The sequence below is a fragment of the Hippocampus bargibanti genome, linkage group LG10 (assembly GCF_051943395.1).
Source record: "Hippocampus bargibanti isolate YZ-2025 linkage group LG10, ASM5194339v1, whole genome shotgun sequence".
Classification (NCBI taxonomy): domain Eukaryota; kingdom Metazoa; phylum Chordata; class Actinopteri; order Syngnathiformes; family Syngnathidae; genus Hippocampus; species Hippocampus bargibanti.
The window spans coordinates 5,807,124-5,821,457 of NC_142743.1; the positions used below are offsets into that span (position 1 = coordinate 5,807,124).

General features: G+C 43.3%; 1 protein-coding gene across 2 annotated transcripts in view; it reads right to left on the bottom strand.

Annotated features, from left to right (window-relative positions):
• Window positions 1-2,865: 2,865 nt before the first annotated feature.
• The window catches only part of maml3 (mastermind-like transcriptional coactivator 3), a 203,623-nt gene continuing 192,154 nt past the window's right edge, over window positions 2,866-14,334 (bottom strand). For both annotated transcript variants that reach the window (XM_089006344.1, XM_089006343.1), the window contains 2 exons: window positions 12,526-12,601; window positions 2,866-6,773 (listed from right to left, as the gene is read on the bottom strand). In XM_089006344.1, coding sequence (XP_088862470.1) covers window positions 5,695-6,773; window positions 12,526-12,601 — 1,155 coding nt within the window. In that variant the 3' untranslated portion in view covers window positions 2,866-5,694. The remainder of the gene's footprint in view (window positions 6,774-12,525; window positions 12,602-14,334) is intronic.

A 14,334-nucleotide genomic window follows, 5' to 3' on the forward strand; every position in this document is an offset into this window, starting at 1 on the left:
AACCCTTTCAGGGATGGTAACCTGTTGAGCCTATTTGATGGCCTTTACACTTGGGACAAAGAAGCAATCGCAGAGTCTAATGAATAAATCGCAATGTTTTAGCAGTGGATGATTTTCCTCGGAAAGTGTGGGACAGGTTGTATTTCTACACAGTCGGTCTACAGTTAGAACACCATATGGTTTAAGTTGGAACAAAAATGATTGTTTCATTGCCGGGCTATTGAGAAAAAAGCCAACGAGGAAGCAAGGGAAGCAAGGGGGACATAAAGGAAGAGGAAGCTGTGCTAGGACAGGAGGACAAATAGATTTGGAAAAAGACAATGAAAATCAAATAATGCCAATTTAAATTTGGTTGTGTGTTTTTTTTTTGGGGGGGGGGGGGGGACAAGACACAAACAACGTCATTCTGAGGGATCAAATGCAGCAACTAAGATAGAATGGCTAAAATGAGAGTATTTTCTTTTTTTCATGTATATTTTTTAAATAAAAGAAGTCACTTGTGGTGCTTGGATACATTCAGCGCCCAGCTGTCTATACACCTTCGGTCCACCTGACGAATGTGCTGTGCTTTGTGCCACGCAGGCAGAGGCCTTCACATCATCTTACTCTCAACTATGCTCCCATATTGCCAATTGTCTGTCGATGTGTCTGCAATTTATACAAGTCAAGGTGGGTGTGAATGCTTGATCTGCCTATTTGCTTCATTCTCTGTGTGTTCTTCGAATGTTGATGGACATTCGTCATCCCCAGACACACACAGAGACAAGACCTCACCCGCTCCCTCCCATGGAAAAAAAGCCAGTTGCCTAGCAAAAGTGGGCGAGGGCCGAGATGCTCACAATTTCAACAGTGGAATGATTCCCTGGAGAAAGGGTGGCAATGACGGAAGGGGTCGGTGGAGGATGAGGGAAATAGATGAAATGGAAAAGAGTGAGCGTGAGGTGGAGGCAGAATTATTTGTGTGTTGCAAGGCGGGGGGCATAACTAAGACAAGAAATGGGAGATTTGAGAGTACTTTTGACTCCATCTCAGTTCCTCACACAGTAAATAGCGGTGAAGCACCGAGTTGCGTGGCACAAACACAAACAAACTGCTGTCTTGAGGGCAACTTTTTCTCCCCGTTCATCAGTCTGCTGTGTTCAATCAAATCCTAGTGAAACTGCACCTCAAAAGCAAGGCTAGCATTAAAAACACTGGGAAAGAATTCTGGAAGGGGTCTCGCAAAAACACATTTGTTCGACTCACTCAATATGGGTTTTTCATAACTGTGCACGAGAACTAATGGTGTCTCAGTGCTCATACGCACGCTGAAGACATGAAATCTGATTTTGTGAAATCGTCTCACAAACATGCTGACCACCTGCTGACATTTTGCACAAGTTGGCTAGTGTCTGGCTTCTTGGTTGTGGAAGAAACTTTCACCTTGAATTCAAAAGCATGCCTCCATTCTCAATCTGAGGTGCAGAGTGCCCATATTTGTTGCGGTCGTTAAATTTTAATGTGGTGTGGTGTAGAGCTGTGACGGAAACGTGTGACCAAACGCACGCCAGCCACGGCTTTGGAAGGCAGCTTTTGAGGGTCCAGAGTCTGTGGTTCAAAGTCAAATGTTGAACAAAACCACGGTTCAGTCCAACCAGAAAGTCATCGACTGAACAACGTCTGAGCATTTTTCACCCAAAGCTCGTGTCACACACTGGCTCCATTGACCAACAAGCCTGTCGCCATGCAAAACGTTCATTCAACAGCTACACCTGAAAATCAAAGCTGCACCTTCCAGAGACATCAATATGGGAAGTCTTGCACCTCAGATTTTGAACGGGAAAATACTTTTGGAAAATGAATGTGAAACAAGTGAGACGAGTCAAAGTTGCCACCATTGCCCTTCTGCAGTTTAGCACGGCCATGATGACTGAGAATTGAGATAGACATTGGACGCCGTTTGTGTCATAAAATGTTGAGTTCATCCAGTCAAAACTCATATCCAGTTTTCTTTCAGGTTATTGGCTGGGGAAAAACTCCTCCATCCAACTGTCACTTGAGTCCAGCTCTGCTACTGATCCATCGGCCAATCCAAAGGCTCCTCCACTAGAGGGCCCGCCCCCATATCCATAGGATGACATGTCTTGATTGGCCGTCCTTTGGTAGCCCTGCGTCTGACTCCCAACCCCAACCCCAGCGGGTCCATAAGGTCCAGCTGCCCCCCCAGGCCAAAGAAAACATATAATCTCTTGCGTTATTTTAGTTTAAGCAGACTTGGCTCATGTATTACTGTGATAATCAGATCATCTTTTATGACCAATTGAACAGTTGCATGCATTTACAAGGTGCTAACTTGTTTTTCTTTCAACCGTATGCAACTTGATGCCAATGTCAAGCAGTACTGACGTTACAGACCAAGAAACGAACAACAACAAAAAAAACAGATTAGGATCAGTGAGAACATTTTCTTTATTGTTTATGTTTGAAAAACATAACAAGCTTTTGTAATTCTCTTTTGTTACAGTTTCTGCATTTTTCTTTACAGGATAAAAAGAAACAAGCACTGCTTCAGAACAGTCAACTCTCAAACAGGATAAACAAAAAGACGGAGTTTTACAAAAGAAATTAGTAGTAAGACATTGTCTGAAGTGCAATGGCATAGCTCAGATGGGTTAAACGTAAAAAAAGCTAAACTAAAAATACTTCTCTATTTTCCCTAACAAACAGTAAGTAATTATTCACAGAGTAGACTGCTGTATTATCTGGTGTATTTAAACCTGTAGAAACATCTTTACAAATACCCATTATATATATATATATATATATATATATATATATATATATATATATATATATATATATATATATATATATATATATATATATATATATATATATATATATATATATATATATACACACACACACACACACACACACATATATATACTCATCATCATATACTGTATGTATGTTTTGTTTTGTTAAAATGTTGTTGGTCCCAGAACACAATGAAAGTTGCAGGAAGTTTGTCTTTCTGAAGAATAAAAAAAAAATATGTCAGGATGACCCTTCACTTGAAGGAAGACAGGACTAACCCTAACGCTGATGCAGAATGATTTTCATCACATCACAAACTCCAAATCTATTTTGGCTGCTCTGACCGTGTTTCCGGCATTTGTCACTGGAGCCTACTTGGAGTTCTCAGCAAAGCGTTACTAACATTGGAGTTTAGCTACTTTTCACAAGAAAGGCTTAAAAATAAAGGCTTTGTTTTAATGTCCATGTAAAACTGCTACAAAAAAATAAAACCAACTGTCAAATGGAGGACTTGAACCCCCCTACAATAAAACAAATAAAGCAACCTCGCTTGCCGCCGCTAAAAATTTAACAAAAGAAAAAAAAAAGCTTTTCAAGGGTGATGGTGCTTATGTTTCTTTTTAAAGGGCTGGATTACAATATACCATTTCTAAAGAAATGCATTGATGGCACGCGAGTTGCTTTCCAGGGAAAAAGGCTTACTGGTATGTGAAATACAGCTTCAACCTTCAAAGGTTCACACAGATGAGCGGATGACACAGTGTCACAAATGATACAATTATGGAAGGGGGAGGTGCTATACCTAAAAGCAGAGACGAGTTCACATGTTCAGAATTAGAATAAGAATCAGAAAGCCTTTAATCGTCCAACAATGGGGAAATTTAGATTACTAATTTTCAAACCCTTTCAGGGATGGTAACCTGTTGAGCCTATTTGATGGCCTTTACACTTGGGACAAAGAAGCAATCGCAGAGTCTAATGAATAAATCGCAATGTTTTAGCAGTGGATGATTTTCCTCGGAAAGTGTGGGACAGGTTGTATTTCTACACAGTCGGTCTACAGTTAGAACACCATATGGTTTAAGTTGGAACAAAAATGATTGTTTCATTGCCGGGCTATTGAGAAAAAAGCCAACGAGGAAGCAAGGGAAGCAAGGGGGACATAAAGGAAGAGGAAGCTGTGCTAGGACAGGAGGACAAATAGATTTGGAAAAAGACAATGAAAATCAAATAATGCCAATTTAAATTTGGTTGTGTGTGTTTTTTTTGGGGGGGGGGGGGGACAAGACACAAACAACGTCATTCTGAGGGATCAAATGCAGCAACTAAGATAGAATGGCTAAAATGAGAGTATTTTCTTTTTTTCATGTATATTTTTTAAATAAAAGAAGTCACTTGTGGTGCTTGGATACATTCAGCGCCCAGCTGTCTATACACCTTCGGTCCACCTGACGAATGTGCTGTGCTTTGTGCCAAGCAGGCAGAGGCCTTCACATCATCTTACTCTCAACTATGCTCCCATATTGCCAATTGTCTGTCGATGTGTCTGCAATTTATACAAGTCAAGGTGGGTGTGAATGCTTGATCTGCCTATTTGCTTCATTCTCTGTGTGTTCTTCGAATGTTGATGGACATTCGTCATCCCCAGACACACACAGAGACAAGACCTCACCCGCTCCCTCCCATGGAAAAAAAGCCAGTTGCCTAGCAAAAGTGGGCGAGGGCCGAGATGCTCACAATTTCAACAGTGGAATGATTCCCTGGAGAAAGGGTGGCAATGACGGAAGGGGTCGGTGGAGGATGAGGGAAATAGATGAAATGGAAAAGAGTGAGCGTGAGGTGGAGGCAGAATTATTTGTGTGTTGCAAGGCGGGGGGCATAACTAAGACAAGAAATGGGAGATTTGAGAGTACTTTTGACTCCATCTCAGTTCCTCACACAGTAAATAGCGGTGAAGCACCGAGTTGCGTGGCACAAACACAAACAAACTGCTGTCTTGAGGGCAACTTTTTCTCCCCGTTCATCAGTCTGCTGTGTTCAATCAAATCCTAGTGAAACTGCACCTCAAAAGCAAGGCTAGCATTAAAAACACTGGGAAAGAATTCTGGAAGGGGTCTCGCAAAAACACATTTGTTCGACTCACTCAATATGGGTTTTTCATAACTGTGCACGAGAACTAATGGTGTCTCAGTGCTCATACGCACGCTGAAGACATGAAATCTGATTTTGTGAAATCGTCTCACAAACATGCTGACCACCTGCTGACATTTTGCACAAGTTGGCTAGTGTCTGGCTTCTTGGTTGTGGAAGAAACTTTCACCTTGAATTCAAAAGCATGCCTCCATTCTCAATCTGAGGTGCAGAGTGCCCATATTTGTTGCGGTCGTTAAATTTTAATGTGGTGTGGTGTAGAGCTGTGACGGAAACGTGTGACCAAACGCACGCCAGCCACGGCTTTGGAAGGCAGCTTTTGAGGGTCCAGAGTCTGTGGTTCAAAGTCAAATGTTGAACAAAACCATGGTTCAGTCCAACCAGAAAGTCATCGACTGAACAACGTCTGAGCATTTTTCACCCAAAGCTCGTGTCACACACTGGCTCCATTGACCAACAAGCCTGTCGCCATGCAAAACGTTCATTCAACAGCTACACCTGAAAATCAAAGCTGCACCTTCCAGAGACATCAATATGGGAAGTCTTGCACCTCAGATTTTGAACGGGAAAATACTTTTGGAAAATGAATGTGAAACAAGTGAGACGAGTCAAAGTTGCCACCATTGCCCTTCTGCAGTTTAGCACGGCCATGATGACTGAGAATTGAGATAGACATTGGACGCCGTTTGTGTCATAAAATGTTGAGTTCATCCAGTCAAAACTCATATCCAGTTTTCTTTCAGGTTATTGGCTGGGGAAAAACTCCTCCATCCAACTGTCACTTGAGTCCAGCTCTGCTACTGATCCATCGGCCAATCCAAAGGCTCCTCCACTAGAGGGCCCGCCCCCATATCCATAGGATGACATGTCTTGATTGGCCGTCCTTTGGTAGCCCTGCGTCTGACTCCCAACCCCAACCCCAGCGGGTCCATAAGGTCCAGCTGCCCCCCCGGTCCCTAATCCCGGCCCAAAACCCCCCATTCCAGTCAACCCCGGGCCCATGACGACCTGGTTTATGACGCCCTGGCTCATGACCATGGGCCGAGACTGGTTGGTCCTGGGCTGAGTGCCCATGTGAGTGCCCATCGGGCCACCCATACTCGCTGCCGGGTTGCCCACCCTGGGGTCCATCCCCTGGGTCACTCCCTGGCCCGGCCCCTGAAAGTGTTGCTTGGCCACGCGTTGAGGCTGACCCGGCTGCATTCCATAGCCCTGAGTAGAGCTGAACCCCACCCTGTCGGCTCCCGCTCCCGTTGTCCTTACCACGCCGGCCCCCATGCCTTGCAGGCTCTGTCCTTGTTGCTGCGGCCAACCTGTCCTGGCCATCGGTCCGCTGCCTCCTGGTCCCAGCATACTTTGCAGTCTTTGTGCTTGGGCTTTGGCATTCGTTGGACCTTTGAGGGGCTGCTGCGCCATGGGGTTCATGAAGATCCCTTGTCCACCGTAGCCTCCAGCGCCTCCGGCTCCGGGTCCCCCAGGCATAGCTCCAACCACGGGACCTGCACCCACCTGCCGGTTTTGCCCACCGACCAGGTTGTGCTGCTGCGGAAGACCGAGGGAGGCTTGTACACTTTGGCTCTGGTGCTGTTGCTGGTGGATCATTTGGTTCGTGGAGGGGTTGAGCCCATAGAGGGAACCCTGGTTAGACCCTTGGGTGGTGTAAGGTAAGCCCATGTCAGCTGGCGGTCCCACTGAGCTCGCCTGGCCTTGGCCAGAGCTCATCTGGACCATTTGCTGCTGGTTCTGCTGCTGCTGTTGGAGAAGACGTGCGGCCCGGATGCTCTGGAGAGCTTGACTCCTGGACGCCAGATCTTGAGGAGGACCTGAAATCAAGTCAACGACAGCAGTCAACACTTGACACACAGCGTAAATTCCACAACTTAGTCACACTTTGTAAAAGGCAATACAGTAGACAGAACAATTGAAAACAGTCAAGTGAAACACCACAATGAAAAACTCCAAATTAGTGAGTATCAGATGAGATATGAACCCATTGAATTGATTCTGAACTCATGAAAAGCAACATTCACTCAACATACAGATTCAGATGTTACACACATGAAGAATAATACTTTGGTTTTAAGTTTTGTGTTTTACTCACCACATTGATGGGAAAAATGTTGTTCCACGTTAAGATGTCCTTCATAAAAACACTCCAAATTCAATTAAATCAGACCCTGCTTAAAAGTGTTAAAACAATACTCAGTCGAGCCATAACTGTCAAGGTCTTGTCGGGTGGCAATTGCTCTAAATCCTGTCATAAACCCACTTCTGACATCATTCCACTAATCCCTCACCTCACAGCTTGCCGTTCAACAGTTGTTTAGCTCGAGAACACGCCACACACAGGATTTGTTCAGTGAGTTTACTTTGAGTCACGAATAATTGCAGATATACTAAAAGTGAGTATAATTGCAATTATAGGCTCGACAAGAGAGACTGACTGCTTTTATGGAGTTCTGAAGATAAATGGCAAGAAAACAACACATGCGTGGCCCCGCGTCCTCCTTCATCGCTTTTCGACTCTCGATTCGAGAGTCTCTGATGGCTACAAAAGCCTTTCAACTTAAATTTCCACCTCCTTCACTCAATCTTCTTCATCTTCATCTTCATCTTCATCTTCATGGTCACACCCACTCTCTGTCACTTTCTGTCGTTCACGCCAGCCTCTCCACGTTCCAGATCATCTCCCTATTCTTCTTGCTGAAACCCCCCACAGCCCCTCACACCCCATTCTCTCTCCCACTTCACTCCTCTCATCCATCTCTCTGACTTCACCGGAACTCTGGGGGATCCAGGACACACAAGTTGCCTTGGTAACAGGCAGAGGAGGAGAGATCTGTTTAAAAAAAGCATACGCACGTACGCATGCGAGGAGAGGAACAAGAATCTTATCTGAATGCCGAAGGGTATATGTGACAGAAACAGATAAAGAGGACAAGATTTGGATTCACCGTGATATTCAGAAAGTAAAGCACATTGTATCCTGTATCGATGAGAAGGTTTCTTCAGCCGTCATCTGTACGAATTTGAAGGTTTCGGACGTTTCGCCTCCTATCCAAGAGACTTCGTCAGCGAACTAAAGTCTGACTGTCGATGAGAAGGTTTCTTCAGCCGTCATCTGTACAAAAGTGAAGGTTTCGGACGTTTCGCCTCCTATCCAAGAGGCTTCGTCAGCGAACTAAAGTCTGACTGGTCGTATCGGCCCCATTTATATATCCCTAATGTCCAGACCTGGTGGCGCCGGACACATCTATGATAGGTCCCTACTCTCAGGTTGGGGGGGGCGTGGGACCCCCCCCCCTGTGGCCCCACTGATTGTTCCTACATTCCTGACTAACGATTGGCCTATTACACCCACTCCCCCCGGTATCACCTCATCAGCATAACGACCCTCATCAGCATTGCGAAAGTTGCCTAACCTGTTTTGCCTGAGCAGGCTATTGTATGAACGATCCAAATTGAACCTCACACCACCAGACCGGTTTAATGAAGGATTTTGTTGTTTTATAAGAATCGCCTCAAAACAAACAGTCAGAAATAGAAACTTATTATCAGCGATTACAAACTAATCTTACCCACAAAATCTATCAGGAAGTGTGTGAATTTACTAAATCCGGTTATATGAGGCACCACAGCAAAACCAAAGAGAGACAAAAGGGTAAATTTCAAAAATTACTTTTACTGAAACAATCTCAGCTACTGGTAAACACGCGGAAAATTAGGTATGAACAGTTTGCAAGGGAGAATTGGATCAAAAATTTGTCAGACAGAGATCTCTCAGAGACAGAAAAGGCGGTACTTACCAAAGGTTTAAATTTCTCAGTGACTCCTAAAACTATACCTACAATAGATTATATCACAGCTACTGAATCGGCTATTAAAAATAACAAACTTTCGTATGCAGAGGCAGATGATCTACGTATTAAAATATCAGCTCTTCTCAGTAGTGCCAAACTTCCTCCGTCCAACATAACATTAGAAGAGAGAAAGGCGTTAACTACTCTACAAAAAGACAAAAATATTACTATTTTGCCAGCAGACAAGGGCAGATGCACAGTGCTGCTCAACACATTGGATTATGAAGACAAAATAAATAGGTTAATCAGTGATTCTAACACGTATGAGCAACTAAAAAGGGACCCTTCCAATAGATACAAGAAAGAAATGATTGACTGTCTCCAAAAGCAAGAGAAAGGAAAACATATAGATAAACAGATGTATTTTAGATTATACCCGGGAGAGGCCACGCCATGTATCTATGGCCTGCCAAAAATACATAAAGAAGGGTTCCCCCTCCGACCCATTGTTTGTAGCATTGACTCCTCTACATACAATGTAGCCAAATATTTAAAAACTATTTTAGCTCCGTTGGTTGGTAACACAGAATACCACGTAGAGAACACCACAGGGTTTGTAGAGAGGATCAAAGACCTCATATTGGAACCTGAGGAAACTTTGGCATCATACGATGTGACTTCTCTCTTTACATCTGTCCCAACCCCAGCAGCAGTCTCAGTGGTGAGGACGAGGCTGCTGGCGGATGTTTCTCTGCATGAAAGAACCAAACTGAAACCGGATCACATCTGCCAATTATTAGAAATCTGCCTTAATACTACGTATTTTCAATTTCGGGAAAAATTTTATAAACAAATCCATGGTTGTGCTATGGGCTCACCAGTTTCACCCATAGTGGCTAATCTTTACATGGAAGAGATGGAGAAACAGGCCCTCACATCCTTCCCAGGGACAAAACCTAGACACTGGTTTAGATATGTGGACGATACTTTTGTCATAATTAAGAAACAAGAAATTCAATCCTTCACAGATCATCTCAACTCTGTAGACTTCAACATTAAATTTACTCGTGAGGACATTCAAGAGAACCAACTAGCCTTCTTGGATTGTAAAGTAATTATAAAAGAGGACAGAGCGCTAAAAACAGAAGTCTTTAGGAAGGCTACGCACACTGACCAATACTTACTTTTTGACTCTAACCACCCTTTACAACATAAACTAGGAGTTATCAGAACCCTCCAGCATAGGGCTAAACTAATACCAACTAGCACTGAAGGTAGAGAAAAGGAGGCAAAACATATCAGGAGAGCACTCACTAACTGTGGGTACCCTCAGTGGTCATTCAACAAATGTCAGAAAGAAAGAATAGCGAACGAAACCAATAATTCTCAAGATTCTAAAAGGAGAGGAGTAGCAGTACCGTACATTGCAGGAGTTTCTGAAAAATTACAAAGAGTCCTTTGGCAACATAAAATTCGTACTTATTTCAAACCGATAAACACGTTAAGGCAAAAATTAGTGCATCCAAAAGATAGGCTACCAAATGAAAAACAAAGTAATGTAGTTTATTCCATACATTGTAAGAATGAAAATTGTAAAGAGCAGTACATTGGGGAGACTCAACAAATTCTCAAAAAAAGACTTTATCAACATCGCAGGGATAATACTAGTGGGCCTCAATCGGCAGTACATTTGCACCTAAAAGCTAGCAACCACTCATTTGACGACAATGAGGTTAAAATCTTAGCGAAAGAACATAGATGGTTTGAAAGGGGGGTGAAAGAGGCGATTCTTATAAAACAACAAAATCCTTCATTAAACCGGTCTGGTGGTGTGAGGTTCAATTTGGATCGTTCATACAATAGCCTGCTCAGGCAAAACAGGTTAGGCAACTTTCGCAATGCTGATGAGGGTCGTTATGCTGATGAGGTGATACCGGGGGGAGTGGGTGTAATAGGCCAATCGTTAGTCAGGAATGTAGGAACAATCAGTGGGGCCACAGGGGGGGGGTCCCACGCCCCCCCCCCCAACCTGAGAGTAGGGACCTATCATAGCTGTGTCCGGCGCCACCAGGTCTGGACATTAGGGATATATAAATGGGGCCGATACGACCAGTCAGACTTTAGTTCGCTGACGAAGCCTCTTGGATAGGAGGCGAAACGTCCGAAACCTTCACTTTTGTACAGATGACGGCTGAAGAAACCTTCTCATCGATGGACCACTCCTGTACGACTGAGAGCTTACACAGACGTAAAGTCTGACTGGTCGTATCGGCCCTAGTCAGACTTTAGTTCGCTGACGAAGCCTCTTGGATAGGAGGCGAAACGTCCGAAACCTTCAAATTTGTACAGATGACGGCTGAAGAAACCTTCTCATCGATGGACCACTCCTGTACGACTGAGAGCTTACACAGACGCATTGTATCCTATATGTTTTTCATTGAAACGAAAATGAATTAGGCTTATTTGTAAATTGTGAGTTGGGACCATTTACAAATACATATTGTATTTACAGTAAAGTCTCGTTATATCGATATCAGTTATATCGATAGTACCGCTTATTACGATACTATTTTCATTTCCCTTGCACATTTCTAGTCTTTTTATGTATAATTAGTACCGTTTAGTACGATACCCGGTTATTACGATAATCCGGTTATTACAGTGCTCCTTTTCATCCCCCGCCGGCCATTTTTGTTGTTTATATCGATATATCCGTCGCGCCATTGGTCAACTTGGTCACGTGTCTTGTTACGTGAGCCGCCATCGGTCGCGCCATTGGTCGACTTGGTCACATGAGCCGCCATCGGTCGCGCTATTGGTTGACTTGGCCGTGTGACTTTGTCACGTGACACGCCATCGGTCGCGCCATTGGTCAACTTGGTCACGTGTCTTGGTTACGTGTCACGCCATCAGTCGCGCCATTGGTCGACTTGGTCAGGTGACTTGGTTACGTGCCCAGCACCCGTGTAGCAGAGCCATTTTCATTTTCAGACGCGAGCTCGTGTGTAGCAGACGAGATTGAAGTGTTTGTGTTAAAAGGTAAAAATGGGAAGCAGAAGAAGATTGATGACTTTTTTAAATTGTATACATAATACAGTAAGATGTAAGCGTTGCAGTTTCCCTGTTGTGTTATGTACATGCCCACTGTACTGTATATGAATGCAATCGTTTTTTGCAACAATGTTTCTTGTTTTGTCTGCTGAAGCGCGATGATTTTGAAAATTATTAACATTCCATACTGTGTATTAAAGGACAGCCGATGTCACTTTTTATTCAAATGCAAATAAAAATGACTTCATGCCAAGACGTCTTGCATTGCTTGTGAATCCAAACAATGGCTTCAGATTCGGATAATATGCTTTCTTGTTACACATCCAGTTATGAATATGTTTCAAATACACTGTAGTTCTGAAGATTAAAGCATACATGTTTACAATCATTAAAGAATTATATGTGCCATTTTGAGGCAACATTGGGGGAACATCTCCCAAAAAAAGGGGAGCTAATGGCCAGCTCCGTTTCTTATATGGCGCTTGGCTGCCCTCTTTTGGCGGCTTTTGTTTAATGCAGTTCGGCGCAGGATCGGATATATCGATAGTCCCTGTTATATTGATATTTTTTCGGACTCCCTTGAATATCGATATAACGAGACTTTACTGTATTTATTTACTTATTTATTTTATTTAATTTTATTTAATTTATTTTATTTAATGGGTGGGCAAGTGGCATACTATGTCATTAAATACACATCAACATGCTCATATTGGTTTTTCACCTTGATACTGACTGACTTGAGAGAAGGGATTCCTCTGGCCTTGGCACATCTGTCTTGGGAGATGTTGCTGTTGGAGCTACGAAAACACACACAGGCACACACCCAAATGTTATACAATATCATGCAAATATCAATCAAAAGACAAATTAGTAGAGCTGTTTAACTCATTCTCTGCTAGACGTGCAAAAATGTGTCCACTCCAGTGCCATGGTTTTTGTCACTTGAATTCCAGGACCCACAGAATATTGAGTTTTAGGACGACATAAACATTCAAGACTTGGTTAGAAAACTTAGACTCTCTTCTTTCATCAGAAAAAAGAGTTAATTCCTAAATTATATGGGTCTGGAGTTATATCAGCTTGAAATGAGGGTGGCTGTCCAAAATACAATGCAATACATTCATATTGGTTTATATAGAGCTTTAACAACAGCTGAAGCTGGAACAAAGCGCTAACATGGAAAAAAGGGAAATGATGCCCCTTGTGGAAACGTAAAACTTTGCCAGAGGCCATGGCCAGCGCTTTATTGGCACTCAAGCATGAAAAAAACAAAACCTGAACAAATTCAGGAATGGCACTCCACATCATATTTTCAATTCCCGAATAAATTCGTTAATGGCAGCGATTGAGTTAAAAGCAGATGTGGTGCAGTATATTTTCAAGACTTTCTGAAATTTCATCAAAAGGTTGACACTTGCGGAGTTAGGTACAGTGCTACAAAATACAGTTAGCTACAATCCCGTTGTGTATTTGGGCTTGTTTCATGTGCACATGTGAAGAGAGAGTCCCCAATTTTAAAATCATAACATTCGGAATTCTTGAGATGTTTGATACAGCTACATTTTGTGTGATTGATGAGTGCATGGCTAAGAAAGTAGAAGTTGCAGCCCCGTCCTTTTGTGTGGGTCGCAATAGCTACTGTAATTCAGAGGAGACACCAAACCTCAGCGGGGTGTTCCTTCCAGACCGCAATTTAAGTACATCTGTGTATGTTTATTCAGATCCAATTGAAAACCAACATGGTGGGTGGTGACTTCTGAGCGCAAGACTGTTTAACATTTACTTCAGTCACAAAGAGAGCAAGAGAGAGAGGAAGAGGGAGAGAGAGAAAGAGAGAGAGAGAGAGAGAGAGAGAGAGAGAGAGAGAGAGAGAGAGAGAGAGAGAGAGAGAGAGAGAGAGAGAGAGAGAGAGAGAGAGAGAGAGAGAGAGAGAGAGTAAAAAGAAAACAGCACATTATCACAGCAGGTGGAATATGGCCAGTAACATGAACATACGTGTGCACACATGCTGGAGAGATGAAAGGCAAGTGGTGAAGAGGGCAATTAGACATACAACCATGAAAAAGCAGGGAACATCATGGGGATGAGCTGCTCTTATTTGTGGACAAAAATACGTGATGTACAAATGAACCAAAATCCCTCCATCCATTTCTAATCACTTTCTAATCCGCGTTTCCTAGTGAGGGTTGCAGGCATGCTGGAGCCTATCCCACTTGTCTTTGGGCAGTAGGTGGGCATCACCCTGAACCGGTTGCCAGCTAATTGCAGTGCACACAGACAAAACAACCGCCTGCACTCACACCTCGAGACAATTTACAATGTTCTATTAACCCGCCATGCATGTTTTTGGAATGTGGGAGGATACCGGAGTCTCCGGAGAAAACCTATGCTGGTATGGAGAGAACATGAAAACCAAACATAGGAAGGCCAAAGTCTGAATCGAACCCCACACTTTTGCCATATGAGGCCGACGGGCTACCCAGTTATTCAAGAGTTGTTAATGAACAAACAAAATGGGAATAAATAATGA